At 38.4% G+C, this 26,653-nt stretch overlaps 2 protein-coding genes across 2 annotated transcripts in view; one reads left to right on the plus strand and one right to left on the minus strand.

Moving 5' to 3' along the window:
* Positions 1-737: 737 nt before the first annotated feature.
* On the minus strand, positions 738-26,590 carry PCGF6 (polycomb group ring finger 6). Its single transcript, XM_081953726.1, has 10 exons — positions 26,176-26,590; positions 24,796-24,895; positions 22,971-23,067; positions 22,445-22,500; positions 20,825-20,884; positions 19,196-19,304; positions 16,916-16,943; positions 14,493-14,591; positions 9,583-9,669; positions 738-2,566 (listed from the first exon to the last, which is right to left on the minus strand). Exons 1-10 carry the CDS (start codon positions 26,467-26,469, stop codon positions 2,498-2,500), a joined length of 999 nt encoding a protein of 332 aa, XP_081809852.1. The 5' UTR covers positions 26,470-26,590; the 3' UTR covers positions 738-2,497.
* The window catches only part of PDCD11 (programmed cell death 11), a 69,776-nt gene continuing 60,032 nt past the window's right edge, over positions 16,910-26,653 (plus strand). Inside the window, exon 1 of the mRNA XM_081953710.1 lies at positions 16,910-16,922. The gene's annotated coding sequence lies outside the window, so the exon portion shown is untranslated. The remainder of the gene's footprint in view (positions 16,923-26,653) is intronic.

The following is a 26,653-nucleotide window of genomic DNA, read 5'->3' on the forward strand; positions in this document are numbered from 1 at the left end:
CACTGCACATATGATTTACAGATATAATGAACTTCTATATCCTTTGCAATCGAATTAATGAATTCGGGGGGAAAATTCATATTCCACCGTGGAGCTTCATTTTTTAATGAAATAAGTAGTGCATTTCCAATATTTGAATAGTTTATTCAAAGATCAGTTTGGAATGCAGACTCCTCTTCAAGAGAGAAATAATGGAGCCTTCCAAAATACTGTGTGATGTGCAATATATGCTACATACAAATTCTGAAAACTGCACCGGCAGACAGATTTGATCACTCTTGTTCTTATGTGTCTCATCCAACTAATCTATCAATGTATAATGTGAAAAACGTTTTGGCTTAGACTGATTACTGAAAGTGCTCCAAGTATAAAGAAAGAAAAAGTCCTGAAGGATGAAAGGTGTCTCAATAAAGCCCAAATGCAGATTTTGGAAAGATTACTTTCTTGCAATACTCCGCAACATAACTCTCTCTGATTCTGAAGATACAGAAAAGGCTAACAGAAATCCATCTAAACCAGTGGTAAGCACCTCTTAGGCAGTGAATTCTTAAAGTTTACCATATGCAATATAAAGGCAAGCCTCTTGTTTCCTGAAGCTTGCTTAATTAGGTATAGCTAACTTCATGGTCATGAACTCTAGCTTTACAAGAAAAAAAGTGCTTCAATTGTTTTCTTCATACCACTTCCCTCTGAAATGCCTCACTTGTTTTCTTTAAATGAAATATCCATACAATGCATTCGTTTTTCTGTTCATTTTATCTTCATTTTTATAGTTAACATATTCTGTATAAATTTCAGATCTATAAATAATACATGCAGAAACTCAAACTGAATTTGATAATGACCAGTACTTGGCCACTATACTGTTTAATCAAAGCTTGAACATTTGTGGGTATATCACATATCGGTAAGAAATATGTTGATTACTAGGGGGGAAAAGCACTCCATACTTCTCTCCATGAACTTAATGCTTCATTTGTGACAATCCTCTCATGAGTCCATAACAATCTTTGCAACAAAGTAAAAATAAGGTCTGGTAGCATATTGAAAACTTAAATTAGCTTCCTGACTGTGCCTACTTAGACATTCAAATATATGTAATGCAGCATCCCTAGTTGGCACTCCAGAAAAATTTCTACTTGGCAATGCAGATTTCTCACTACAAAAGTTATGCCATGTTTTCTGTCAGAAAACATTGGAATTATTCTGCATTAATTCCAATTTCAATATATTTGCTTATAATAAATTTTGCAATATTGATATTTTTACAAACTGAGGTAACCATTAACTGATTTATTTACTCGATCAACTTAAAAAAAGTAACGAACACTGTAATATTTCACTCTTTTAAGAATTTGGGATGTATGGGGGAAGCAAAGATTTAATATTTGTATTTCACCCATTTGTTCCAGCAAGCTTATGTTGTTGCAACTGAAATTAGTTTATAATTTAAAAAAAAAAGTCAGAGGCAATACAATCCCATGCCAAACCCAGTCAAAATAATTGTTAACAATTTCTCACTGCTTTTCAATAATCCTGCCATACCTTTCTTGTGCTGAGTGCTTCTATGGCTTTTTTTTCTTCTTATATCTGATGTATTTCATTTTTTTCATTTTAATATATTAGCTGTAAACTAATCAAATTAATATTTTAATAAGACCATTATTCTAGTTGTTATTTTATTGCTACTATTCAGCCGGCTCCCAATTTATTATTTAAGTGCACATTTACTACCTGAGGAACAAGTTTACTGTTTTAAACATTTGGAAAGCATATAGTCCATTTATTTTCCCACCGACCTTGAAGGTACAAACAACAGTGGAACACCTGTTCCAATGCAGCCCAATTCATTGTCTCATCTACTTTTACACTTACATTGCTATTCAACCAGTGATGATTTATACGCAACACAGATTTATTTCTTTTCCTGTTCTAATATTTGGTATATTATGTATTTCAATATTCTTCATATAAGGCATGAGATAGAAATGCTTGCAATTTGTAAAGGGTGATTAGCCCCATTTTATGTATAGGGAAAAATCTGAAAGTGTTTTATTTCTAAACTGACAACTAAAATAAAATTCAAATTCCCCAATGAATAATGCATGTTTTTCTCAATAAGACATTGTGGTTCAAGAGATCATCCCTGAGAACAGTACTGCAAATATACTTAAAGACTTTTGGATAAATTGTAGTCTCAAGTACAACACTGCCCATGGATTAGTCATGAATGCCGCAAGACCTACATATTTAGAATGAATTCTGTTACGTTGATATGCCGCTTCTTCCCTGAGCTTGGCGCTGATGATACAAGAGCACTGAAGTATTTATAGCTTACTTACTGGTACAGTTGTTCGTTTTTCTCAACTGCTTTAAATCACTTCCTTAATTATTATGCAGAGCAAACACGGTGCATTTCTTTAAATTCATTTAAATAAAATGGCTCTTTTTTTTTTGCTGCAGTTCTCTCATGTTCTTTCAAATATCTTCTGCAAATTTAAGAGATTTTTGAAAATGTGGAATCTCCACTAAGAATCAGTCCATAGTGAAGTATAAGTAACCCATCCTGGAAAGAAAAAGAAAAATTGTATAAATCAAAAATCCAATGAAATCAGCAAACTAAAAAAAGCAATAACTTGTACGGACAAGTTTTCTTATTGTGCATTAAGTACAAGAGACAGTTTTGTATAGTCATTAAGGTACCAGGCTAGAAATCAGGCAAGTATGAATTCTAGTCCTACCTTAGGCCCAAAGTCAGTTGAGTGACCTTATGCTAATCACTCCCAGCCTTGGGAAGGAGGCAATAGCAAACCATTCCCCACAATCTTGCCAAGAAAACTGCAAGGACTGGTCTAAGCAGTTGCCAGAAATCAACACTGATTTGGAGGTGCACACATATACACGCACACATTAGGTATTGGTACTGAAACAAAACACCTTTGGGTTAATAATTTTGTAGAGAAACAGCAAAAGACATGAAACTGAATCTAAATACAATTCTCCACAAACAGAATGACAAAATATCTTTAAAAGACATATTATATTGTTTCAGTTGTCTATTTGTGCCTTAAATCTAACTCCCCGTTAAGAAGAAAAGAAGAGCTATTACCAACTTTGGATTTCACATTTTTACTTAACTTTCCATCTTCCTAGCCTTGTAGACTCTTCCAAGGAGTTTGAAAGTAACTTTGAAGACAATTAAGTTCATTGTGGCTCTCAGTCTTTTCCTTGGCTAAGCATTTTAAGCATTAACACCAGATATGTCATGCTAACCATGTACGTATATGGATCCTTTATGAAAAAAGTACTTCATTATGAATAAGCTTCCATTTTTACTTTCTAGAACAAATTTATAGAAAACACACTTACCGAAAACAATTCCCTGAAAAAATAACGTAAAGACACTTATTTAGTTTGAGCATTGCCCTGGAAGTTTATTTAGATTTGGTTCACATCAGGCCAGTGAGTCGTGTAAATAAATATGCACCATTTGCATGCGTATGAATTAGTATCTATTTAAGATTGAAACGTAAGGAAAATATCTGGGTATCACTATGACAAATATATATGCTATTTCAAAACAACTATTAAGACATGAAATGAAGTTTAAAAAGCTATTTTAGGATTGGAGAAACCGAATTGTCATTGATGGAGATAATTTCTGTGATAGAAATAGATCACGTTTTTAGAATGATGGTTTTGTTTCAGAAAATCCAGAGTTTTGACAGACAATGCACTATTTAAATCAGGGGTGTCAAACTCGATTTCATTGAGGGCCACATCAGGGTTGTGGTTGACCTCAGGGGCCTTCTCTTCTTCCTTCCATCCTTCCTTCCTTCCCATTTTGGCAATAATATACAGATAGAACAATGGGAAAATATATGACTGAAAAGATTGAAATTTACATTGTTATAATCTTAAAGAGAATTTTTACAAAAGAATGTACCACTGGAATATATCAGCAGAAAAATTGTCTAGAATGTATAAAGGCACCTCAAATATATGTTCAAAATGTGAACCAAAAGATGCTTTATCATGCTTGATGCATGCATTAAAAAGCTAGAAAATAGATTCAGTGGATTTTAAAGATGAATATACAATTAAAAACTAAAGTACACTTCTTTTGGAACTGATGGACAGTGAGGGAACTTTGTTTTTATATATGATATGATGTTTTTGTATATGATCGGAGGAATATGATTGTATAGCCTGGGGGCCAGAAAAGAAAGGGGGACATGATTGAAACATTTAAATATATTAAGAGTGTGAATATTATTATTATTATTATTATTATTTTATTGAACTTATTAGTCGCCCCCTCTCCCCACAGGGACTCGGGGCGACGTACAGAGCAATAATCAAGATAGCACCATATATCGTGCAGAGGAGGTAAAAATAAGTCCATAAATAAGCATACTTACAAAATTTAAAACCCCAAAAATATTAAACTCTAAAAACTTTAAAAAACAAAATTTCCCATTATAAAATGACCTGGGGTGGCAAGATTGTAACGTTATGCCAGGCCGGCTTGACAAAACAGGTAGGTCTTCAGCTTCATACGGAAGGAGCGAAGGTTGGTTGTTGTCCGGATGTCTGGGGGGAGGTCATTCCAAAGGGTAGGGCCCACCACAGAGAAGGCCCTACTCCTGGGCACCGCCCTCTGGCACTCTCTAGAGGACGGCACCCGGAGTAGCCCCTCTCTGTGTGAGCGGATGGGTCGCAGGGATGTATGGGGCAGGACGCGATCCCGCAGGTAACTGGGCCCTGTGCCATGGAGCGCTTTGAAGATGGTAACCAGTACCTTGAAGCGCACCCGGTAGGCCACAGGAAGCCAGTGCAGCTCGCGCAGGATAGGTGTTATATGGGAGAATCTCGATCTCCCCATAATAACCCGTGCGGCTGCATTCTGGATCAACTGCAGTCTCCGGGCGCACCTCAAGGGGAGCCCCATGTAGAGAGCGTTACAGTAGTCCAGGCGGGACGTCACCAGCGCGTGAGTGACTGTGCGCAAGGCCTCCCGGTCCAAAAGGGGCCGCAACTGGCGCACCAGGCGAACCTGGTGGAACGCCCCCCTTGCCACGGCCGCCACGTGATCTTCTAAGGTCAGCCGATCGTCAAGGAGGACGCCCAAGTTGGGCGCCCCTTCCACCGGGGCTAATTGCTCATCCCCGATGGTCAGCGATGGAATATGCTGATTGAATCGGGAAGCCGGGAACCACAGCCACTCTGTCTTGGAGGGGTTGAGCCTGAGCCTGTTGTCATCCATCCAGACCCGTACGGCTTCCAGACACCGGGCCATCACTTCGACAGCCTCGTTGGGGTGGTTTGGGGTGGAAATGTACAACTGAGTATCATCAGCGTACAGATGGTAACTCACCCCAAAACCACGGATGATCTCGCCCAGCGGCTTCATATATATGTTGAACAGGAGAGGCGAGAGGATCGACCCCTGTGGGACCCCACAAATGAGGGGCCTTGCGGTCGACCTCTGCTCCCCCGTCAACACACATTGCGTCCGGCCAGAGAGGTAGGAGCGGAACCACCGTAGCACGGTGCCTCCAACCCCCAACCCCTCCAGCCGGCGCAATAGGATACCATGGTCGATGGTATCGAAGGCCGCCGAGAGATCTAATAGGACAAGGATGGAGGAACAACCCCCATCCTTTGCCCTCCAGAGATCATCCACCAACGCGACCAAGGCCGTCTCCGTGCTGTGACCGGGTCGGAAGCCGGACTGGCGCGGGTCTAGATAATCAGCTTCCTCCAGGTGGCGCGGAAACTGCTGAGCCACCACACTCTCAACAACCTTCGCTAAAAAAGGAAGGTTGGAGACAGGACGATAATTTGCTAGCTCCTTTGGGTCCAGAGAAGGCTTCTTGAGCAGGGGCCTGACCACCGCCTCTTTCAAGGCGGCCGGCATCCGGCCCTCCCCCAACGAAGCGTTCACCAGTCCCAGTAGCCAGCCTCGTGAGCCCTCCCAGGAGGCCAGCACCAACCAGGAGGGACACGGGTCCAGTAAACATGTGGTGGCCCGCAGTCGCCCGCGCAACCTGTCCAAATCTTCGATGACAACAGGGTCAAACTCCTCCCAGCATGGTCTCTCAAGACTAGTCTCGGACGTCCCCACTGGAGCACTGGAGTGGGTCCAACCTCTCCGGATATGATCGATTTTATCCTGCAGGAACTCTCCAAATTCCTCTGCCCTGCCCTGCAATGGGGGGTCCCGCTGCTCCTGTGACAGAAGGGAGCGGGTCACCCGAAACAGGGCGGCAGGGCGGTTCTCTGCGGACGCTATAAGAGTGGCACAATACTGACGTTTGGCCACTCTTATTGCCACAAGGTAGGTCCTTATGTAGGCTCTTACCTGTGTTCGGTCAGCTTCGGAGCGGGAGGATCTCCACTTACTCTCCAGGCGTCTCCTAAGGCGTTTCATCGCCCTTAGCTCCCCGTTAAACCAGGGGGCCCGGGTTGATCGTGGCCGTCGGAGAGGCCGCAAAGGCGCCACCCGGTCCAAGGCACCGGCAGCCGCACTATTCCATGCGGCTACCAGGTCCTCAGCCCGGGGGCGGGACAGGTCAGCAGGAGGTGGCCCAAGCTCCGCCTGGAACCTATCCGGTTCCATCAGGCGCCTGGGGCGGAACCATCTGGGATAATCTGGTTCCGCCTCCCCGCGGTGGGGAGTAGCGCCAGGGAAGTCCAGCTGGAGAAGTGAGTGATCTGACCATGACAGGGGCGTGATGACTAAATGCCCTCTTCCCAGATCACTCGTCCACTGGTCGGAGACAAACACAAGATCCAGAATGTGGCCTCGCTTGTGAGTGGGGTCCTGAATTACTTGAGTCAGACCCATGGCTGTCATGGAAGCCATGAATTCCCGGGCTACCTCGGATGCCTTTCCCGTCGACGGCAGGTTGAAATCCCCCATCACTAGTAGTTTGGGGGTCTCAACCGCCATCTCCGCGATCCGCTCGAGGAGCTCGGGCAGGGCCGTTGATGTATGGCGGGGAGCCAGGTATACTATCAACAGGCCCAACTGACTCCCTGGGCCCCACTTTACGCCCAGAGACTCACAACCAGATGTGTGCGACACAGTGAATATGATTGTATAGCCTGGGGGCCAGAAAAGAAAGGGGGACATGATTGAAACATTTAAATATATTAAGAGTGTGAATATGGTTCTAGAAGGCAGAATTTTCAATATTAAGCAAAAATAAAGAACGTAGGGGCATAACTTTAAACTGCCAGGAAGTTCAAAAGTAATGTTAGAAAGTATTACTTCACAGAAAGAATGGTAGAAGCTAGGAAGCAACTTCTAGCTGAGGTAGTGGGTCAATCATCAGTAACTGAATTTAAACCTGCTTTGAATAAACACATATCCATCATCCGCTAAAAATAAAAAAAAATGAAAAAGACAAAAATAAACTAACAAAAAACCCAAAGGGAAGAATCAATGGAGCAGTAGACCTTTTTCTGGCATCAGTTGTCTATGTTTCTATAATTGCAGCAAGATTAATCTATGCACAAAGATGGAAAGACTGGGCAATACCTATAACAGAGGAATGGTTAGTGAAGATAATGGAAATTGCCGAGATGGCCAAATTATCTTCTTTGATGAGAGAAAAGAAATATCTACATTTATTGCTGACAGGAAATCCCTTATGGACTTTTTGTGGAAAACAGAAAAAAATGAACATATGATTTATAGTTTTGATCACTAGGAAGGATAGATTAAAATAAGAGAGATGTCACAACTTTAGGTAAAAAGGTGAATTTATAATTATACTTAAAACTGCTGCAAAGATGATGAGAAATCACTTCCTAGTATCTGATTTTTCTTTTCTATTTTTCTTGTATTTTTTCCTTTCTAGCACTTTTAATTTTCTATTTGATTTTTTTCCTTTATTATTAGCTTGTATTAGCTTTTATCTTTTAAAAAAACTTTAAATGAAAGTATAAAAGAGAAAAATGTATCCAATCTGTGCATAGTTTCCATAAATTTTATTTAGTCATTGTGCCTACAGTATGTTCTTTGGCAGCAGTGGACAATTTTCCCAAGGGGCCACATGAAAAACTGGGTCTGTTGTGGAGGGTTGCCACCATCTTGCTCCCAATATTACTGCCACCCTGTTCCCCCCCCCCCGCCAAACATTGTGGGCCAGAAAGAGGCAACCCGTGGGTCAGATGTGTCCTGTAAGCCTTAAAATGCCCAAGTCGGGTCTACAAGATTGCTTTGCAGATAGTTCATGCATGACTGTGCATCTTCAGACCCAATCATGACAATTTTTTTGGCAAAGTCTCCTGAGAAGCTTGTACAGAGGTTCCTAGTAGGGACAGCAGTAGTCGCATTTTCTTTGATATTTCTGATACTATGTTTAGGATTTGATACAATGATTGCAAAAGTCTTAACACATAATTTAATGCAAAATAATAAAATTAATTCACTGTGATTTTTACCATCACTGTCTTGTAACTGTTAATTACACATTTTCAGGTTCTCTGTATAATTCAGATTTAGCACTGTGCACTGTGAAAATACATTAGGAGTAGTTTCACATGTAATTTTATTTACTGATTTTTTTTCAAATCTCTTTTTCAGATTTGATGAAAGCAGCAATTGGATTGTAAACTATATTTCATATGTTACAGATTATTCTGACTACTTTATCCACAGTCATAGATAAAAGGATAGAAGCACTATGTTTTCTTCCCACTAGTAATGCAAACTTACACCTTCTACTTACTCTCATTTCCTATGCTATGCTGTGTAGTTGGGAATGCCTTGTTCATGTCCTGGCCCTTTTTTTGCCTGCTTGTTAAAACTTCATCGGTTTCGAAACCCATCTATTAAAGATATATGCATGTAGTTCCTGTAGAAAGCCAGCATGGCATGCTATATAGTGCCCAATCTTTCTATAGATGTTATGAAGACTATATAATGAGACTGTATGTTTCAGTGTGCCAAGATTGTAGTATGTAAGGCAAGCACATAGAAGAAAGCTGCAAGTTCAGTTTCTCAATTGGGAACACAAAGATTTTGACTTGAATAGCATTTGGGAGTGCAAGAATATCCAGATCCCTGGACTCATTTTTTCAATAAATTAAAAAAAAAGTCTCAAAAACACTTTGGCGAAAGGCAAATAAGTGTCCAATAATTTCTGCCTACTTAGTTGTTATGGCAGAATGGATGTATCCAGGTCCCATCAATTAAATATTGTCATCTTGTGGGGCCTAGAAAATGTGTATATTCCCACATTTGAGAACAGTGTCCTTCCAGAGATAAGGACAGTGTCTTCTCTCCTTGGGTTCTGGAAAGACTTAAAGCCTGGTTTTGTTCCCAGATCTAATGTTTGTTATTTTAATGGATACTGTCTTGTTTTGGCTTTGTTAGAAGAGTCTGGGCTACTGTTGATTTAATGTTTCTTACTATTCGTATGTTTTTTAGGTTTGCCCGCTGCCAAGACTTACTAGAGTTGAAGGCCAACAAATTGAAATAAGTAAATAGTGCCTTGAGATGGTAACAAAACACTGTTCATAATTGCTTTTAAACAAAACATTTTTAAAATTAACATATCGGTATTTTACCTGCACTGCACTCTTCCCTAGAGCATTTTGAATTTCCCTTAGAGTCTGATACTGTTCCAGCAAGTGATCACCACATATTATGTCAACCTGAAATGAACAGAAAGAAATTATCAAATAATTTAATACTTAGTAAAAGGGAGTGTTCAAAGTAAAAAAGTATGTCCAATTAACAAGAATGATAACCTGCTAAAACTATTAACAATGAGCTTTATAACTTTCGGAGAAACTACACAACACCTGTTACAAGTAAGTTATTTTTAACTGTACAGTATTTAACTGGCAAATAGTGTACTTCCTGTACTTGTCCTTTTAAAACTTTACCCTTGTTTTACATACATTGTATGGGCAGAGAAGTATCTTAAAACTCTACTTTCAGGCTAATACTCTTTCAGATGTTGCTAAATTTGTTAAAGATGAGCAGCTGTTCTTTGTTCAAAACTAATTTAAATTTAACAATGGATGAGCCCTGCAACCCAGTGCTCTGTGGAATACTATTTCTTTCCACTCAGCTCATCATCTAGCATTAACAAGACCCAGAGGCACTATTTATTCACATGCAACTATTGCATGGCATTGCTTAATTCATCCAAGCCGCTAAAAAAGAATAATGTTCAATGATGCAACTGAAACAAAAGCATGATCATTTGTTCATGATCATACCATTTGCAACCACAAAGCTCTTCCTATGATATCTCCAATTTGTTATAGATTAGTGGAATTAAAACTTTCTAGTGTCGAATCTGAGTTGTAGATGTATTTTCAATTGCTTTGAGATTACAGAAAATTTCTGCTTTAAGTTTTATGACACATTTCCAATGCACACAGGGAGTTAAAAGTAATGGACTATTTGCCCTAATACTTACTTTATATTCCTCTACTATTTTACACTTGATGTGTGTTCTGACCCGTGATTCCAATGAGTATGCAGACACAGGCTTAGCTGTCTGCCACGACTAATTACATAGATAAAGCCTCCCCTTGGCTAGGAGCCTAGAAAGTTATCTTCAAGAAACCAAGATTGAGTTCCGGTTCCGGCGGCGGCGGCGACGGGCAGCTCTTTGCCCGCTCCAGCTCCCCGGTGGGCTTCCCCACTCCTTGGGGGGCACAGGACACCCCGCAGAGGGGTCCTGCCGAAGGGGCGGCATCGCGGAGGACTCCTGCAGCGGCGGCGGCCGGCGGGAGGTCTCTCGCGCGCCCAAGGCACCGGGGAGCAAGCTCGGAGGGCGCTTCGCGTTTCTACGCCTCGCGCCTCGCTATAAGCCGACTGGAGAATGCTACAATTGAAGGAAGCAGCTGCGGTGCGGTGAGGTTGCTTCTCTCTTCATCCCTTATTTTGCATGAAGATTTATTCAGCCTTTAAAACTTTAAAATAACTTTCGGAGCATTTTGGAGGTGCGGCTGGAGGGAGGGGTTTTTCCCCCCCCCCTTGGATAAGCGGCGAGAAACAATTTTGCTCTCAGCCCCCGGGGAAGGAGGAGGGGGGAGAGCCAACGAATGAAGCCTCACTTAGGCTGAGATGATTTTCTCTTCAATTTAATCTTACATATTACAATGATTTGAGGACTTTTGGAACTTTTTAAAACTTTGTTATGCCTCTGTGCCCAAAACTGGCAGGGCAAGATGGCACACTTCCGTTGTCTTTATGAACTCTGAAACCTGACTCCACCTTTAAAATTCAGGCTTCCGGTCTTTGTCTCCGTGTCTCCCAGAGGAATCTCTTGTGGATTGGTATTTTTTAAACCTTCTAGGGGAAATTTTCTATCTATGCCAGACTTATTGGAGAGACTCTTTTCTGCCTGGTTCTTCTGCTCCCGGATTCACCTGGCTACCCTTCTTTTCTAACTGTTTACCTCATATTTGGACTGAACTTCTAACGTTATAAAGGATGGCATCCAAAAGACCCCCTCCTGGAAAACCTGGCTTTGCCACTTCTGCTCCAACATCCGCAACATCCAGTCCAGCCACACAGTCAAGGATAACAGAACTGATGCAACATAAGACTACAGAGATGGACTTTCAACAAATGCTTCAACAAATTTTACAGGGCCAGGAGGAAATCAAGAAACAGCTAAGGGAAATGAAAGATGAAATTAAAGAAAATCAAGCCCAAATATATAAGAACTCACAAAGTCTGAATCTTGTGGAAGGGGAGGTGGAGGAGGTGAGGGGGGGGGGGTGTAGAAGCTGTGCAGAAAGGGAACAAAGATCTTGACATCCAACAGATGAAAATAGAATTTGAGAGAATGTCCTATTACCTTAGATTTCAAAATGTTATAGAAGAAGATGGGGAAAACATAAGGGACATCATGATAAACATCCTGGCTGACTACACACATAAAGAAAAACAACAGATGGGGTGGGATATAGATCTGGTTTATAGAGTGAACTCAGCTTATGCTAGAACTCACAATGTACCCAGGGAGGTTCACATTAAATTTCTTAGAAAAAGCACAAGAGATGAAATTCTGGGTGTACAAAGGGGGCAAGCATTGACATACCATGATATGGAGATAACCATTCTGAAGCAGATCCCTAAGAAGATTAGAGAAAAAAGGAAGAATTATTCGCAATTAGCGAATAAATTATACCAGAAAGGGGTGTGGTTTAGATGGTTGATGCCTGAAGGTATGCTGATATTCTGGGAGGAGACAAGAATTAGAATCAATTCACCCATAGAGGCGCAGGCCTTTATGGAAAAAAACAGAACACTCCTAGAAAAAACACGAGATACTACAGCGGACACGCAGGACACGGGAGGGGCCAGAGCTCTGCCAGTGGAGGGAGATGGGGCAATAGCAAGAAGACTCAGATCACAAAAATAAACAAGAAAATCTTATTATTATAAACTGTCCGAAAGTGATAATGGAATTATATCTGGATTTTATATTGTAATGTCTAATCTGATTGAATTTAGTAACAGTACTAATATGCTGATTGTAATCAATTATACACCAATGCATTATATATAAATGTATACTATGAGTATGGAGAGGGGGGCGCCTGTCACACTCTGCAACTGCCATAATTTGTATACCTGTCCATTTACCCTTTTCCCTATAAATGTTGAAAAACCAATAAAAATTTTTGTTAAAAAAAAAAAGAAACCAAGAATAAACTTACGGAATGCTTTCTCAACGGCTAGTAAAATGGACTGTTGTTTCCTGCAAAGATTCCCTTCCCATCGCTCCACCTATAAACTCTTCAGGAGGGGCCACAACCATAGCCAGCTGTCCCCTACTTCCTTCTATGACGTCTTCTCCACAGCTGTTCCTTTCTCCTCTCAGCTCTACGCATATGCACATCAGGGACAACTTCCCTCTGTTCCTCTTCACTGTTCCCTGACTCAGATGGCACCTGGTGGCCAACAGGCCTCTCGTTCCTGCTCTGACTCCAAACACCAGCTCAGCCTGCCGCTGCTGGGCCACAACACTATGTTATAGTCCTTCCCACTTTATATTCTTTTATCAGACACTGTGTTTTCCTTTGTTCAGAACTGCAGAATAGCAACAGGCAAATCGTCTCTACATTGATTGATTGATTTTACTGATGTTTTCACCATTAAACCCTCAACAAAAAAATTCTTAAAATACACTTTAAAAATAGCCAAAAATTACTTTCTGGGCAATTCTAAAAACAGGTGGTTTATTACAGTAAATATTGCTTTAGTGTATACCAGTCTTATCCATTCTGTGTGCCTTCCAGATGTATATATTTTAGATCCCAGAATTTCCCCAAAAGCACAGCTATTGCTGAAAATTTTGGAAGATGACATTAAAATGGGGGAAGCTAATCTAAATATTCTCAGAACTATGTGATTTCTCTAAAAATCAGACTGTTGTTTTCAACCATTCAATAAAATAAAACAAAAATACTGAAAATATAATGGAAAACCAGAATAAGAAAACATCATTTTAATAATATAGGAAGTCCTTGACTTATGACCATTTATTCAGGAACCATTCAAACTTATGAACGAAGGGGCTTAGATACCCAAAGCTAGGGGTATTGCAGAACTGCTGGGGGCATGTGATTGTGATGTGGACACTTGGCAACCCATACACACATACAACTGATTGCCAATCCCCTGTAATCATGTGATCACCATGATTGTATACATTTGTTTATAACTGAAACAACCATATTCTGTTTGCCAGTCTAGAAAAGATTATGCTTGGCTGTATCTGACCTAAAATCTTTAAAAGACAGATGATGATAAATGGAAGATGTAAAATTATCAGTCCTCCCAAGTAAACCATGATTAGATGAGCTAATTCTACTTTATTGTCATGCTACATTAACAACATTTTGCAAGTCTGAAAATACAAACCTCCTGCATAATTTTTAACTGTCTGATATATTAGAGTAGGTACTTAAATGTTTCCTTCCTTGCCCATTAGGCAGATGCAGCCTCTCTCTTTTATTTGATCATTCCCTGGGCATCTTTCCCTCACATCCCTCAAAGTCATTCTCACCTACCATTAGAAAAAGCAAACTATGTTAATTATATTGCTGTTGTTATCAACTTCAAATGTTAAAGGTTTTTTCCCCACTTGATTTAAATAAATGACTGAAGAATATTACAAACTTACTATGTTAAAAGTGCTACTTCAGGGTTAGCTCTTACATCTTCAGTACTAATTGCTGCAAGAGATTAAATCAGTGGCTATAACTCCCAAAGGCTAAAGTGAAAAGTTCAAAACCAGCTTCTCAGTTTAACAGGCATTAACTTTTAGTACTTATTTTAACTGCCTGAATTTTTCGATTCTGTTATTTTGGTTTTTCCCACCTACATAATGCTTACAGAGAAAAGTATTACATTAAAATATGTAATATCATTCATCTGTTTGCTGCTATACACATCTTCTTGACAAGCAAAAAAAGGTAAAATTATATGAATTATTGCAGTGTACCTGACAGCCAGGATCAAGATCCATCTTTCTTCTGAGGAATTTTTCCACGTGTCCAATTGTTGCCTCTCCTGAAACACGTACAAACTTCTTTTCCAGTGGCTACAAGAACAAAGAACAGGTTAATTTACAGTTAGGTTGTAATACATAGGATCTTTTGCAAATAGTCAATCTCATGTTTACTTTAAAACCTTAAAATAGCCACAGAGGATGAAATCAATAATTTTTCACTGTTCATCTTTCAGACTTTGATAAGACAATCATTTGCTGTCTAGGTAAGTGGACTGCATTGTAATGCATAGCTCAGGTGCTATGTTGCCCTTTTAGCAAACAATTGAAATTGATTTGAGCCTCCAGATATGGAAAGTGAGCTCCAGCTTCCTGAGATATTTGTATTGCCCCAACAAATAATCAAAGCCCTTCACTTGGAGAAAAATGCCAGAAGACATACTATTGCAAAGGATAGAAGCAGTAGTATACACAAGACAAGTTATTAAGAGAAGCATACTGTCTAGTCCTGTGAAAAAGAAGGGTTGAAAGATGACAAGTGCTAATGGAATCAACTGATCATTAGCCTTAATTTCTGAACACAAGGGGATAAATGATGCAGCCAGAAAAGATAGAGGATTAAAAACAAATATAAATCTATAAATGAAAATGTGAAGATTCTGGTGATATTTTCATCTATCCTCTCTGTGGGGGTTGAAGAATTATAAAGGAAAGCATTAAACTGGAAGAAAAAATTGGATTTATGGACCATGACATATACCACTACTATAATAAGCTTTTAGGCAGATATATGCTGCATCCTACAAGGGCAGAAAAGAATGTAGTTGCTAACATGTCAGGAAGGATTTAAACTAAACCAAAAGAGAAGAGAGATAGGTAGGGATTCATCTAGAAAAGTGTTAGGCTTTAAGCATATCATAACAGAAGTAGAATGCAGTAAATGTTGTCTGGAAATCATCATGATAGTACGGAGGAAACTGGTATCTTTCAGTGATTTTTACATACATTTATGGAGAATATAGGCAATTATCAGAAAGAATAGCTAGTGCAATGTAGAACTCAAAGGATATTAACTTTTAAAAAAAGGTTCTTTTGTAAATAATATAAATCACCTCATTCCCAGAGGTGAAATAGCTTGTACATTTATAAAGAATTCAATGTTCCTGAATATGGAAGTCTTTTGTGCTGGTTAATAAGCACAGTAAAATTACTTTTAGGAAGCCATATTTAAAGCATCTGAATAAGATTTAAAATGAGCAAAAACGTAAAAACTGTACCACCACATTTACTTTAACTGCAGAAGATATGGGCAATGTATTTTTAAATCACTCACTAAATTCTCAAGAATGCAAGTTGTGGAGATATCCTGACATTTCAGTTGCCTTGGACATAATTCTGGCCAACTAAGAGGAATTGGACTGAAAACGTTAAGCACATTGGGGAAAATAATCATATCATGCCAGCACTTAAGCTAATTATAGAATGCAGAACTGTGTCACATACCTTGCACTTTGAGAAAGCAGATTTTAATGAATTCATGTGAAGGATGAACTGTGTACCATGGCTTAAAATCCTTAAAGGATAAAAAAAAAAACCAGGAAGGAAGGGAGATCCTGAAAACCAAGATACTAAAAGCATTGGGACAAACAATCCTAATGAGAGGGGCAAACTGAACAAGCTTTAAGAGCACAAATAAAACCAGCACTGAAATATCTCTGAAAAGCTGAGAAGTCAAAAGGAGATCTTGGGAAATAAAAATTGGTTAATAACTAAAGAAGACTGAAAACAGATGGCCCTGGATTCATAAAGCCTAAAGATCAGAAACTGGCAAGAAATGTACAACATAGTAAGAAACAAAAAGGCAACTGGACTTCCTTGATTTTTTTTTGAAGTCATTTCACTTCTCATCCAAGAAGCTTCTTCAGTTCTAACAAACTGGTGGGGAATGGGAGGATTTATATTATTTACAAGCAAATGACTGAGAACCTCCATGGAAATTTTCAGAGATTTTTGAAGGGAAACAAAGAGCGAAGGAGATTGCTAGACTTGCTATAATAAGGGGGATCAATGAGGAGGCAGAATCAACATCTTTGCATTAGTGTTCTCAAAAGAGAAGGCATGTTTCCATGAAATATAGTAAACAAATCAAGTCAAGAACTCAAATATATTCCCTCTGGGAAAGAAGAACTTCCAATTCACTTTCCCTTCTCCTCATAGTAACAAATTAAGTTTCTCTTGAGTTCTTCTTTAGTGCTGAACAGTTGTCTAGCACTAAAAATCCCTAATGCCTTTTATGGTTGGTCTCTGTTATTTTATTTCATTTGTAAATGTCCATTTTGTTCTACAAATAATAGGTTTGCAAACATAATGCCACATTTACTTTTAATATAGCAAAAAAGGTTTGGTAATATTGATACCTTAAAATTCCCAGAGAGATCATTTGCTCTGAAAGAAAGAGAAATGAACATAATCAAAGTTATGCATACATTGGCATGCTCAACTTACAGCATGCTCCCCCAGTACGTATTTTGTGGTTCCCAAAGAAAACCTTTCATTTTTGGTTTTTGAGGGGCCAAAAGGAAGACAGCATTCTCTTCTCTTGCCCTAACCCTGTGGAATAAAGGAGGCAAGAGAGGCCCCCACTCTACTGGCCTTCCATGAAGGAGTTAAAATATAGTCTTGCATGGGGAGCTCAGGGAAGAGAATGCAGGCGTGGGACTGGTCAGTGCCCCAAGAGCCCTCCCTCAGCTTTTAAACTAATTTCTAAACATGTACAATCGCAAAGGTTAAAGAAGATTGAAGTACCATAACATTATTTTTAAGATACACTTTTAATAAACCAGCATTTGAATGTTACCAATGATGACACATTCGAGCCAGTGGTAGGATTCAATTTTTTTTACTACCGTTTCTGTGGGCGTGGCTTGGTGGACTTGGCATGGTTTGATGGGCATGGCAGGGGAAGGATACTATAAAATCTCCATTCCCTCCCCACTCCAGGGGAAGGATACTGCAAAATCCCCATTTCCTCCTGATCAGCTGGGACTCGGGAGACAGAGAATAGATGGGGGCGGGGCCAGTCAGAGGTGGTATTTGCCGGTTCTCTGAACTACTCAAAATTTCCACTACCAGTTCTCCTGGTTCTGAACGGATCAGAACCTGCTGAATACTACCTCTGATTCTGATATTTGTCATGAAATACTGCAGGAATCAATGTAAACATTACTTGGTAATTACTGCCACCTAGTGGATACATCGAAGAGAGTGTCTTTTAATTTATTTCCTTCAAATTATTGAGATTCTGAACCACTTCACATGATTAATTTGGATTTTTCATTACACTAAGACATTGATGCACAAGGCATAAGCACCTTAAAGACAAAAAGTCTGCTTCTCAACTAGTTATAATGTGAAATCTGGTGCCAAGCTCGATTTGGTTTTAGTTACTTTGGAAATGAGCTTACTCAACTGTCATATTCTTCTTCTATGCTTTCAATTTTTAAACAAAGATATATTTTCCTGAATGGATATAACTACCATGTTTCCCAGAAAATAAGACAGGGCCTTATTTTTTTGATCCCCAAAATAAGCGCTTGGCCTTATTTTCAGGGAGGTCTTATTATTTTTGAGGAACAGGAGGCGGCAAGCATGGTTACCTCATGGCTGCTGCTATGTTGCAATATTTTCGGGGAAGGCTTATTTTCAGGGGAGGGCTTATTTCAGTGCATGCGCTCAAAAGCCCAATTGGGCTTATTATCAGGGGAGATCTTATATTTGGGAAACAGGGTAATAATTAGCTTTAATTACGAGAACAAGACTCTGGCAGATGCTATTATTTTGTTTCTTTAAACTAACCTTCAGGATCTGAAATCTGTGGAATTTGAGCTCTATTTCTGCACCCACAGAGGAGCTCAGCTCCCCTCTGTGTGTGGAAGGAACTGCTCTGGCAGGCTGCAGGAATGGAGCTCAGATTTTCAGGTTCTGAGCTCTGTTTCTCTACTCTGCCAAAGCAGTTCAGCTCCCCTCAGCAAGCACCTCTTTTAGTCAGCAAAGAAGAGAAATATCTCTTGGCAGGCGACAGTTGTTTGCAGTCTTTCCTGCCAGCTACCTGTATGGATACCATGTGCATAATTTATAGCTTAATGCATTGGACAAACATCACATTATCTATCATCTGCACAAAGTATAGCACTACTCAGCAAATCATAAAAGCTAAATCAAAGCATAGTGAAAATAATGCTACTTTCTATATCAGAAAGCTGTATTCTTCATACACCACTATCAGCATATGTTGCAAACTGAGCAAATTGATGCAGAATTGCAGACCTTAATTTATTCCACTATCCCTTGATCTTTTCACTGCACTAAAAATCTAATAATGCAACTTAAAATTGTGGTAATATAATGGGCCAATATAGGTGATCATTCATAATTACACAAAGTGATAAAATATGCATAGTTATCTCATAATTGAAGCTCAGTCCTTTTACATTCACACTGAGACATCACACTTAAATATGTAAGGGGCAGAGTTGACATTATAATGCACATTTCACCACCTGCTAACTTGCATGATGCTACCATATTTATTTGTATTTCTGGCAATATCAAGACTTAAATATGATTTAATAGACAATAATCTATTGTCGATGTCCATATATAAAACACTGACTCCCAGAAATTCAATTTTAACTTACCCAATAAATTCCAGAAGAAGTGACATGTCGAGTTCTGGAGGAATACGGAATACAGATCCTACAGCCTTGCGGGGTCTCCCCCTCCCCACGGCCATTGGCTGGGGTGCAGCTAAAATATAGAAGATTAATCAGGCTAAGAACAGAGAATAAAATAAATACATTTATGCTTCTTTCCCTGTAATACTTGCGGATTGCTCTTCTTTCAATCCTTTATTTTTTCAATCCATGGTGTCTTTTCTCCGAGCAACACATTGTCTCTATCTCACTGGTGATGGGATTTAACAATCTTTGCACCACTGCCCCAGAAAACAATTACTCGGAGAAGCAATGCATTTCTTTTCTGGATATATTCAAGTGGAAGTTGGATAACTTTCAATCAGAAATTATTTGATTTGGATTCTTATGCTGAACAGGGGATTGGACTTCGTGGCCTAAATGTCCCCTTCCAACCCCATGATTTCTCAGCTCCCTCTTGTTTCTCTTATACCATACAGTATTCTCTCTCTTAGAAGTATCATCAATTGTGAAACCTCTTTCTGAGTAACCATTTTGCTTCTTTCCTTTATGTCCCATAGTTTTATGTTCTTTCTTCCCTTTATGTGTTCCATTGTAAATACAAGACTTTCATACACGTAACAGTTTGTACTAATTAGGTCTCAGACCAGAGACTAAGAAGGGCCAAGAGTAGGAAAAAAGAGAATCCAAAAAGAGCAGTAATGAAGAGATAGTGACAGAGAAATGCCTCTACAAATCTGTTCATTTGTGCCCTAGAGGCAAATGTAATCAAAGATCTTAAAACAATATGACACAAGAACTATTGTCTTCCAAATTAGAAAATTGTTAAATTTGGCTAGGTTTTTGATGTCAGAGTATCTCTTATATACTATCTCATTAAAACAAAAGATACATCTCCTCCAAAATCTCTGGCAAACATTTAAACGATTACAGGCAATGTAAAGTAATAAGTACTAATATATCATGCTGAACCTTGTAGTTTTCTATATACAGCTATTCTCCCATTGCTATTTTTGATACTTTTATGTAAACATTGCTATGTTTCTAACCTTCATATTTATCTCAATGATTCAGGAAGACTAAGAAATGGTGTTGAATTTCTGAGAGAGCCAGAGGCAGGTAGGCAATGAATACAATTATATAAATCTGATGTAATGATCACATCAAACACAACAAGAACTGACTGAAGACATTTAATCAACAATCTTAGTGCAGTTTGACACATGAACAAAACTACTTACTAAACTACCATCTTTAAAAAGTTTGGGACAAAAACCGCAACTTAAATATGAGTAACTTCGGTTGTATTTTAATAAAAAAATATTAATCACGTTGTTTAAGGTTAACTATTTTTATGTTAGAATATTATTTTTTCAGCTATTAGGTTTTTTTGAAAACTTAACTAGCACAAAAATACAGTTTTTTCAGTCACTTTTGTTTAACCAAAGCAACTATAATGTTGGAGAAGAAATACATATTGGTCTTAGTCTGTAGAAAAGGTTAAATACATAGCTACATATCTCTTGGCGTAAGGCATAATAAAAGATGTTTAATTTAAATTTTAATAAATTTCCTTTATTTTCAGCAATAGTATCTCACAGTTAAAAAACTTACCAAGCTTGGGTATTTCTAAGCCTCTTTCTCTGTAGAAATCATGCATTCTCTTTTTTTCTCCTAAATGTATAAATACAAAAGGGCTGGTTATCCTCAACCTCAATAATATGGATTTAGTTGATATGGAGTAAATAGATAAAAACAGACAAAACAGATAAAGAAAATCATCTAAATTCTTCATTTTTGTCATTTTACTAAATAAACAAAATAAATGATAAAATGCTGCACAGATCTGGAGCAAAAAGACTAGGAAAATGAAAATGAGAAAATAAAAACTTGGGAATGTATCGTCATAAGCACATTTATGATGTTTTTTTTAAAAAAAGGATAAGCATTTGAAATACATATTATTTCTAGATTAATGCATGCACAGGTGAAAGTACTCTATACAGAAAAAAGATTATGAAAATAGGAAACCTGCTGATATAGTTAATAAATGGCTATTATATTTTAATAGTTTGTCTTTCACAGTTTTTTATAGGTCTTCATTGTTAATTTTTCAGAACAATTTCTGACATGATTCCTCCAATGAGAGGAGTGTTTTAATTTTCCAATATTTTGTAATAAAAACCTGAGAGCTAATAAAAGGAACTTCATTATTTTTATGTTACAATAACTTACAGTACATCCGTTAGAAAATATGGCCAATAATATATTGCGAAAGACCGTGAGGTATTTTCTTTGTTTCTTCAAAAAGACTTGATTAAAATATGATTAATATCAATCTGCTAAAATTTCACCAATACAATCTAGAAATGCTACATTTAACAGAATGTTATTTCAGTGCAGAATAATTTTTTCTACAAGTTATCTTGATGATTATTTATGATTTGCTACAATATAATAATTCTATATTACAGAGAGATTCAGACAGATTCAATTTCAAATCTACATCTTGCTGCTAGAGTTTAAGATTCTGAAGCAATCTGTCAATCTTTTGTTTCATTGCTTTAATTCCACAGCTGTTACAAATTTAACTGACAGAAATAGTACATTGTATTATTTAAATAAGAGGATTATAGTATCAAAATAATATAAAGCAGTGATTTTTGATAGTGTTTTTTTAAAAAATTGTGAATATCCCATGTTGAAGAAAGATTTCATCAATCATTCCATTAATATGCCTATTCCACTAGTCCTTGTTTAGCAACTACCAACAACTCGGTCGTTAAGCAAAACAGTCTTACTTCTCCTTTACTTTATAGACTTGCAAAGGTAATAATATGAGGACTGGTCACAAAGTTACTTTTTCATCACTATTGTACCTGTGAACAATTGCTAAACAAGATAGTCACTAAATGAAGACTTTTAAAAAGAAGATGAATAGATGTGGAAAGGGAAGAGAAAATGAACATTCTAAAGAAAGTGGACCATTCCTTCTATCATTTTTCCAAGATTTCACACTTTTTAAAATAAATCTTATAAGCTAAGAATCTTTAACTGTAATATTCCAAATTATATCACAGAGCATGATATCAGAAGAAAACAAACATGTTAAATTCAAAAATCTAAAAAAGAGGACTGACTGATATGGCAACATAAGATATATACGAGCAAAGTAAGTTACATTCAGTTAGGTGTATCTTTCAGTTTTACCAAGATTCAGAGGTAAAAACTTACTTTCTTCCAAGTTGACAACTAATTTATATACTATGTCTTGTAATTGTCGATCCAGTCTATAAAAAGAAGAAAAAAAGTAATTTTTAAATGTATCTATTTTTTATTAGTGACATATTGAAAGATAGGCACTGACACAAAATTATTAAACTATAACAGATGTAAGATTGGCTGAAAAAAGCTATCAAAACTGCAAAATTGTCATGTCAAAATTACAAAAGCAACTTTATTAGCATTTTTAAAATAGCACATTAACATTTCAACAGAATACTAAACCGTAGAAATAGATTGGAAAAATATCAAGTACAAGACAGTGAAGTGTGGTCTGTAGATTAGTTTCATTGTTTTAATAAAAAAGTTAATGGTTTTGAACACATTGCTAAAATTTTGGAAGACTTAAACATATTTTCCCTATTTGAAATAATCCTTAGCTCCAATAGTTAATGTCAAGACCGGAATTAACATAAGAATATAAACTGTTCATTTATACACAAAATAAATATAGAGTATACCATAATAGGTAAATTACCTGATATTATAAAGCGGCTGTGTCTGATGTACTACAATGTTGCATTTTGGACATCTGTTACTGTAGTAAAAATGTCTTACTATGCAGCTTTTACAAACTGTAAAAAAAGTAATTACATGACTGTTACAAAATGATCCATTATTATTGAAAGCAGTGACTTCCAGAATCTGCAGAGATACAAGAGTATTCAAAGTTATAATGGACTTCAAAAAAGCTACTTACAACCCATCGTCAAGGTTATGACTGCCTCCTACAGTCAATTAATCAATCAATCAATCAATCAATCAGTCAATCATAATAGAGTTGGAAGTCTTCTAGTTTTGTCCCATGCTCAAGCAGAAGACTCTATAACATTTCAAGTGACTGTCCAGTCTCTTCTTAAAAAATGAAGTGATTTCACTTAATGTGATTGCATTTTTGGTGCTTGGCAAACAGCTCACATTTACAATGGGTAGCAGTGTTCTCTGCTCACACGACAACAATTTGAAATGTTTGCTGTTTTGCAGCAGCTCAAGCAAAAAATGCCCACTAGATATGCAGGATTTGCTTAACAACTACATTGTTCACTTAATGACATGATGAGCTTAATGACTGCGGTGACCAGCTTTATGACCATCATAAAATAGTCATAAAATCAAGTCCAACAATTTATGACCGAAATTCTGGGCTTCATTGTGGTTGTAAGTCCTGGCTAGGATGTAAAGTAACAGCAAAATAAAAATGAAAATGTAACAATTCTACTTAGATTTGTACATCCAGTTTTTATACATTCCCATTAATCCAGTCTTATTAACCCAAATGGACTGGATTCCTGACTGTGTCCTCCACCTAGCCCTTTTTTGTGAATACACAGGACTTTAGTGATTAAAGATGAAGCCAGATAAAGTAGATTTACTTGGGGGTGAAGTACTGAATGATGAATATTGAATTTATACCTGTAATTCAGGCTACTCGGTTCAATTCACACTATTTCAGTTTTTTTAAAAAATTTCAGACAGCAGGCTTTTTGCAGTAGGAAAACTCTGAGGTGAAGCAGTTGGTTCTTCTGCTTGATAAACAAAGCAATACTTTTACCTACAGTGCTTCAGGCTCTAGCACAGTGTTTCTCAAACTTGGCGACTTTAAGTCCTGTGGACTTCAACTCCCAGAATTCCCCAGCCAGCTATGCTGGCTGGGGGATTCTGGGAGTTGAAGTCCACAGGACTTAAAGTCGCCAAGTTTGAGAAACACTGCTCTAGCATCAACCTAGCATGAATTATTTTCAGGAGTTGGTACCAGAAAATTGTCTCCAGATTTGGCCATGATAAATGGGTTAAAAAAATGAATTTTGCATAGTAAACGTACTTATTCAGAATAACAGATTTCCCTGTAGGAGACTGAATGTCAGACTAGGCTCTGGAATATATTCAGGGGAACATCAGGATCAAAGGGAAAAAGAACAATTTAGGAGCAATTTTCATAATACATGTTTTGTTGAAATTTTCCAGGATTATTCTTAAAGACGTACCACATATTATAAGGCTGTGACATAAAGTAGATGCACAGTATAATTCCAGAAAACATGAGGTTGCTTTAAGAACTTACAGAAAAGTATCAAGTTCAAGCTCATGTTTTGAAGCACCCTTTTCCTTCAAGTCTAGAGCTTCAGCCCTAAAGTTTTATTACAACTTTCATATTATTAAAGTGTATAGAACTCTTTTTTTCAACATATGTAAACTTTCCCCCCCAGAAATATTTGTTTTACAGTTTTATAGCTTTTAACATTGTAAGCTGCCCAGAGTTGCAATGGCCAGCAAACAAATTTAATCACAATTCCAATACTTACATGTGTGAAGACATTCTGTGATGGTTGTGGCATCTATGAAATACCCCTTGCAGATGGAACACATGATATATGGTACCAGTTCAGAAAGATTAATCATGCGCTGAAATTTCAAAAAAGGACGGCAAGAATATTGTTTAAAAGTTTGCTTATAACATTACTGTTTTTATATTTAAAATAAGTAGTTGAGAACATATTTTTTCAGTAAACTATTTGCAAACAATAATGGCCATATTATGTAGTTGAAAGCATGTTTTATCTCTGCAAGTCTTCCAAGGTTCCTAGAGAGAGTTGTGTGTCTCCAAAGCAAATCTAGAAGGCCACATTAAAAAGAGGATTCCTGGAAAACAAGCATGTGTCTTCTCACATAATGTTTGATATTAACCTCTTTAACTGCCTCAGCAACTGAGCAGTGCAAGACTAGCAGTGGTGGGATTCAGCCTGTTATTAGCTTTCTCAGCAGTTCAGAGAACCGGTTGTTGAAAGAAATCAGTTTGTTTGTTTTTTCACTTTACAGTGCTAATCCTGTAAGGAAGGCAGGAAGGAAACATTCTGGTGTTGTTTTTAGCCTAATCTTTATTGCCCTGTTTACAGAAACTGCCTCTTCCGTTAATCCTTATTACATTGTAACAGCTAAGGCGAAGCGCCCTTTGAGGTGAGTGATGTTGAGTTAGCCACACCCACACAGTCACATGGCCACTGAGCCCCACCTACCCAGCTGGTCATTAGGGCAGAGAACCAGTTGTTAAATTATTTGAATCCCACCACTGAAGACTAGGCATTACCTATGAAGGAAAGAAGAGACTAATGTATAAGTAACATGTTCCAAGCCAATCTCTTGTTCCCAGAATGTGATGACAAATACTGTCTGTGGTGTGAAAAGCAGCAGTACCTTTGCACAAGACATATTCATATATCCATCCTGTACTCATCCACAACAGGATAAGTATAGGAAACTACACAACAGAACGTTAAAAAGTTTGTCTCGCAAATTGTTTCCTTCTCTTTCTGAACATAACAAGTTTTACAAACTAGACAAACGTTTTGTTATCCCTTTTGGATTTCCCTGGATCGTTTCTCTGTAAGAGCATATAAAAGAAACCAGCAGGATCAACAGAACTGTTTTAACCCGGGGGGCAAGGAATGTCACATTTGTGACAAAATACAAAAAAGAAAAAAAGAAGAAATGCATTTGCACAGAAAGCAATGCGAGTACTTGTGTCCCAAGAAAATCAAAACGGTTCAACAATAACCTTATCAGCAAAGTTGGCCGAGGGTAATTTGCCTAAGGACCTCCGCAGCTGTGCTTTACCGTGCTACCCGCCCTCCTCGCGTCCCCTAACCCCTTAAGCTGCCGAGGAAAGAGTGGGCGGCCCGTGTTACCTCGTCCTCCTCGTCGCAATCCGTTTCGCCCTCCTCCGTGCCAAATCCTCCGAAGAGAGCTGCGGCTCCCCCTCCTGCAGTCCCTTCCTCCATCACCTCTTCCTCATCCTCCATCTCTTCGTTACCTCCACAGCTGGATTCAGAGCGGCTCCCCTGTTCGTAACGAGCGCCCGCCCCGGAGCAACCAGGCGTCTCCAGCGTGGCGGCTGCCGCCGCTACTTTATCCTCCACTTCCTCGGCCGGTCCCGCCGCCTCTTCAGCCACGGACCCTTCGCTTAGCAGAGTCAACGCCATATCTCCCACCAAAAAACAGCAGCCGCTCGGCTTCCGTCCACACAAGGAAACACAGTTTGTTTCCAGCAGACGCGGAGTATCGCTGTGCCCACCTGGTCGCCTCCTCCCCTCCCCCGCCCCTCTCGCTAATTTGCGCGAGGGGTCTGTCCCGCCCCTCCAACCAGAATTTAAAAAAAAAAATTTA

The sequence above is a fragment of the Natrix helvetica genome (genome assembly GCF_964273705.1).
Source record: "Natrix helvetica genome assembly, chromosome: 5".
NCBI lineage: Eukaryota > Metazoa > Chordata > Lepidosauria > Squamata > Natricidae > Natrix > Natrix helvetica.